This window comes from Octopus bimaculoides, chromosome 10 (genome assembly GCF_001194135.2).
Source record: "Octopus bimaculoides isolate UCB-OBI-ISO-001 chromosome 10, ASM119413v2, whole genome shotgun sequence".
In the NCBI taxonomy this organism is placed as follows: domain Eukaryota; kingdom Metazoa; phylum Mollusca; class Cephalopoda; order Octopoda; family Octopodidae; genus Octopus; species Octopus bimaculoides.
In genome coordinates, this window is record NC_068990.1 from 23,016,950 (window position 1) to 23,022,200 (window position 5,251).

The 5,251-nt window shown below is 39.1% G+C and overlaps 1 protein-coding gene across 1 annotated transcript in view; it reads right to left on the reverse strand.

Moving 5' to 3' along the window:
* LOC106873980 (UDP-glucose:glycoprotein glucosyltransferase 1) overlaps positions 1 to 5,251 on the reverse strand; it is a 186,770-nt gene that overhangs the window by 141,635 nt on the left and 39,884 nt on the right. Inside the window, exons 21-25 of the mRNA XM_052971269.1 lie at positions 5,160 to 5,170; positions 4,901 to 5,104; positions 4,635 to 4,766; positions 2,461 to 2,591; positions 883 to 978 (exon numbers count right to left, since the gene is read on the reverse strand). Of these exons, the coding sequence (XP_052827229.1) occupies positions 883 to 978; positions 2,461 to 2,591; positions 4,635 to 4,766; positions 4,901 to 5,104; positions 5,160 to 5,170 (574 nt within the window). The remainder of the gene's footprint in view (positions 1 to 882; positions 979 to 2,460; positions 2,592 to 4,634; positions 4,767 to 4,900; positions 5,105 to 5,159; positions 5,171 to 5,251) is intronic.

Genomic DNA, 5,251 nt, shown 5'->3' on the forward strand with positions numbered 1-5,251 from the left:
TGGCACATAATAAGCACCATTTAAGCATGGGTTGATGCTAGTGCCACCTGACTGGCTCCCTGTGCTGGTGGCACATAATAAGTACCATTTAAGCATGGGTTGATGCATGTGCCACCTGACTGGCTCCCTGTGCTGGTGGCACATAATAAGCACCATTTAAGCATGGGTTGATGCTAGTGCCACCTGACTGGCTCCCTGTGCTGGTGGCATGTAAAAAGCACCATCTGAAAATGGTCGATGTCAGTGCCCCATTTTTGGGGAGCGGGCCAGTTGATTAGATCGACCCAGTATGCAACTGGTACTTAATTTATCAACTCCGAAAGGACGAAAGGAAAAGTCGACCTCGGCGGAATTTGAACTCAGAACGACTGCAAAGTATTTTGCCTAGCTCGTTATGATTCTGCCAGCTCGCTGCTCTCTATTAATTCAATGTGGTTGGCTGTCATCATCATCATTTAATGTCCGCTTTCCATGCTAGCATGGGTTGGACGATTTGACTGGGGACTGGCGAACCAGATGGCTACACCAGACTCCAGTCTGATCTGGCAGAGTTTCTACAGCTGGATACCCTTCCTAACGCCAACCACTCTGAGAGTGTAGTGGGTGCTTTTTACATGCCACCAGCACAAGGGCCAGTCCAGTGGTACTGGCAATGTGGTTGGAAAAGGTTCAAAAAGGCCAAAATGCATCTGGCGTTCTCTGCTGGCTACTGCTACTGGGATGGATTTTCGTTTTCCTCTGACCTTTATGATACAGACCATCCAGGAGAGATGTTTTCTCAGGACAAGTACTACAGTTAACTAGCCTATCAAGAGTGTATACATTAAATATGATACATAAATAGCTTTTTATATATATATATATATTTTTTTTTTTATTTACCTGTGACCATCAGCATGATAGTTGATGTCTTTACGGCTTTCACTTAGTGTTTTTGCTGACAGTAAGGAAGCGATCTTCATCACGAGGTCACTAGCCCTGAAAGATAATAAGACATGCAAAGAAATACTATTAAGAGGGACAACAAAATAAGAAATATATGAGTGTATGCATGTGTGCAATTAGTCATGTCTAAGTGCACTTTTTTAATACAAGATTTTAACTGCAAAACTGGAGTGAGATATCTTGCTTGTTGATTTCAATTGTCAGATTGTAGCCATGCTGTGGCACTGCTTTGATAAGGTTGTAGTCAAACAAAACAACACCAGAACTTTTGCATTTTAAAGCCTAGTACTTATTCTATCAGTCTCCTCTGCTGAACTGTCAAGTTATGGGGATGTAAACAAACCAACAAAAGTCATCAAGCAGTGATATATATATATATATATATATATGACAAGTTTCTCTCAACTTCTGTCTACCAAATCCACTTACAAGGATTTGGCCAGCCGTGTTGGTGGCACGTAATCAGCACCATTTAAGCATGGGTTGGTGCTAGAGCCACCTGATTGGCTCCCTGTGCTGGTGACATGTAAAAAGCACCATCTGATAATGGTCGATGTCAGTGCCCCATCACATTTACCCTAGGTGCCACACAATGGAACTGAGCCTGAAGCCATGAGGTTGGGAAGCAAGCTTCTTACCACATAGCCACAAAAAGCTTTGTACCAAGATTTAACACTAAATTAGGGGTGGATAATACGTGAGTAAATACCTTTAATTATGAAGCAAACTATTCATAGCAGGTTTTTAATAATGAAGGTCATCCTAATAGGGGCATTGTGCTTACTGTTACCCAGCTGGTGTTGTTATTTTCTGTAGTGTCGCACTAACCCTGCTAGGTTCTTTAGTGCTGTGTGACCAGTCCTTCGGAGTACTTTTGTATAGAGTAAGACCTATTTTTCTAGGTACTTTACTATAGAGTAAGACCTATTCTTCAGGGTACTTTAGTATAGAGCAGTGGTTCCCAAACATTTTCAGGCTGTCACCTCCTTGACACTCAGGCCACATTCTTAGCCTCCCCCACCTCAACTAACCATCACAAGCATAAACCACTTTCTGAAGCAAATTCAAAGCAACACTATTTCAGATATAACTTAACTTAATGAACTCATTCTTTTGTTGTTTTTACATGAAACACCATCCCATTATCATCCAAATTTTTACATAAATCGCTACCCCATTATCGTCCAGTTTTCTTCAATGCCCCACTGGAACTTTCCACTGCCCCCAAGGGGATAATACTGCCCACTTTGGGAACCACTGGTATAGAGGAAGACCTATTCTTCTGGGTACTTTACCAAAGAGCAAGACAAGTTCTTCTGGGTACTTGAGTATAGAGTAACACCTATTCTTCTGGGTCCTGTATCATTATGTGACCCACTCTTCTGGGTTTTGTAAGTGCTGTGCAACCTAATCTTTGGGGTTCTGTAGTGTAATATGATTCAGCACAAGATCCAGACCCTGCCACACCTCGGCGTGTCTGTTACAGAAAAATAAATACATCAATAAAAAATTTACTTGTCACTATTAGCATTAGCAGATTCAATATGAGCTTGGATTTTCTTTGCACTGGTTTGCATCAGATGCTTCTCAAACAATGAGAAATCCTCCTGTATGAACACCTCATCGTCTTTTAGTGGACCAATAACCTGGTAAGCAAAAAAGGCAAAAAAAAAAACATTACCAAATAAGGAATCTGAACATTTTCTTTTTTCAAATGCATTAACAAATGGACAGAACTAATAACAAACTTCCCTATTTTAGCCACAGCTTTCTTTTTAACTATGAAACTGTTGAGAGAAGCTCTAGGTTTCTTGATCTGCTAGAAATAGCAGCTAAGTTTCCCATACACATTATTACTTAACCCTTTAGCATTTAAACTGGCTATAGCCTGTCCAAATATTCTATCTGTTTAACATTAAAAAACTAGCCAGATCTGGCTTATCCTACTTAACCTATCATGTCATTCTAAATATAAACAATCACATCATTGAAATCTCAGAGCTACCATTAATTGAAAAGCAATGTGAATAAGCAAGCAGCACAAGGAACGATATGAATGTTAAAAAGTTAAATAAAGGAGGCTACATTGAACAATAGATGAGAGGGTTATAGCTGGAATCTCTGCAACCATTATCCTGATTGTTTAGCTCCTGGTTAGTTTCCTGGTTAGTTTCCTGATCAAACAACAACAATTGTCAAGTTCGTAACTCAGTGACAGAGTCAATGAGGGAGGTTCTACACAGTTACTTGACCTATTAGGAACAGCAGCCAAATCGCCCTCAAATCACAGCAAGCATCTTAACATATTAACCATCACATGTATTACTGGTGGTTCATCGCAAACTTCACACAACTACCACATGGTGGTACAATTTCATAATTTGAGAAAATAATTTATTTTGCATCTTTTGACATGGTTTTGAGGATATTTAAATAACTTGAGTATTAAATTATCATCCTCATCCTTTAACCCATTCGATACCAACCCGGCTGAAACTGCCTCTCGTCCTGTAGTATAAATGTCTTGTTTTCGTAAGTTTTGAGTTAAAATCTCCCACCAAACTTTAGTAACAATTTATGTTCCTAACACCAGTTTAATGATAACTAAGTTATTTTACTAACTTCTTTGTTATATTTAAAATTAATTGAAAAAAAAAACACAGAGCATCTCAAAATAAATACAGTAACAAAAGGGTTAACGCCCATTTTCCAGGCTGGCATGAGTTAGACGGCTTGATTAGAGCTGACAATCTGAAGAGCTGCTCCAGGTTCCAGTCTAATTTGGCTTAATTTCCATGGCCGGATGCTCTTCTTAATGCCAACCACTTTACAGCGTGTGCTGGGTGCTTTTAACATACCACTGGCACAAGAAAATATTAAATATTAAAGTTCAATTGTGAAATGTTGTAGAAATGCCAAAAAAAATTACACATCCTTGTGATTAAATAGTATGTAGTGTGACCGAAAATACACAGCATCACTGGTAAGTTTCAGTAAAATGCCTTGGCATTTAACATATTAAAAAAGGAAAGGCACTTTGGATAATATAGTTCCAGATATCCTATTCATTTATTCTTTTACTTGTTTCAGCTATTTGACTGCGGCCATGCTGGAGCACCACCTTAAAGGGTTTTCGTCGAAGAAATTATTCTTTGTAAGCCTAGTACTTATACTATCAGTCTCTTCTGCTGAACCGCTAAGTTACAGGGACATAAACACACCAGCAGCAGTTGTCAAGCAAGAGCGGGGGACAAACACAGACACACACAAATATATACATATATATGTATATGACAGGCTTCTTCCAGTTTCCATCTACCAAATTCACTCGCAAGGCTTTGGTCAGCCTGAGGCTATAGCAGAAGACACTTGCCCAAGGTGCCACGCAGTGGGACTGAACCAGTGCACTTTGTGATTGGTGTTAAGAACGACCGCACACTGTAGAAACCATAAAATAAACATTAGAGCGTGATGTAATCCTTTGACTCACCAAATCCTGTCAAAATAGCCGAAATGATGATAATGACAAAAGATAGACGACTAAAGTTGGAATGTCTGAAATCATGTCTACACAATCAAGATTGATCTGGAGCTAAACAACAACGAAACTGCCCTCAGTACAAAACTTTTCAAAAACTGAAGCGAGTCAGTAAACAAACAAAAAAGGAAATATTTGATATTTACTCTACCTTTCCGTTTCCTATAATTGCATGTGATCCAGGCGGTAGAGATAGAACTCTTTCGACAAACATGTGATGGACTTTGAGAAAGGTATCGTCTTGTCTCTCCAGTGTAGCCATATACTGGTCAATATCCATACCCTACAAACAGAACCAATGACAATTAGATCTCTCTTCGAAAGGTGGATGGGTGGCTGTCACACCTTACAGTCTTGGCCATCAACACTGCTCTAGATGAACATCATCGTTAAAATATAATACCAAACAATACTCACGCTAACATCTAGATCTCTTAAAGTTTTGGTCCCATCATTCAGTTCTTTTATGTTTTCTTCTTTGACAAGTTTTGTGACGAAATTCCGGAGCATGTTTCCACTCAGCGTCGTCAAAGCAACATGGATGGCTTTGTTGATGGCATTTTTTGCTTTGGAATCAGTGGGATTAAAAACTATTCCAACCCTCAAACTACTAGAAAATCTCTGAAAAAAAAACACAGAAAATACCAAATTGGTAAGAATATTGTGGAAAACACACAGAAGTTGTTACTAAGAATGAGAGATAAAAACTAACATTATGTCATACCTTATAAAATCAAATGGGTTTTATTGGGCACCCATGCCAACGTC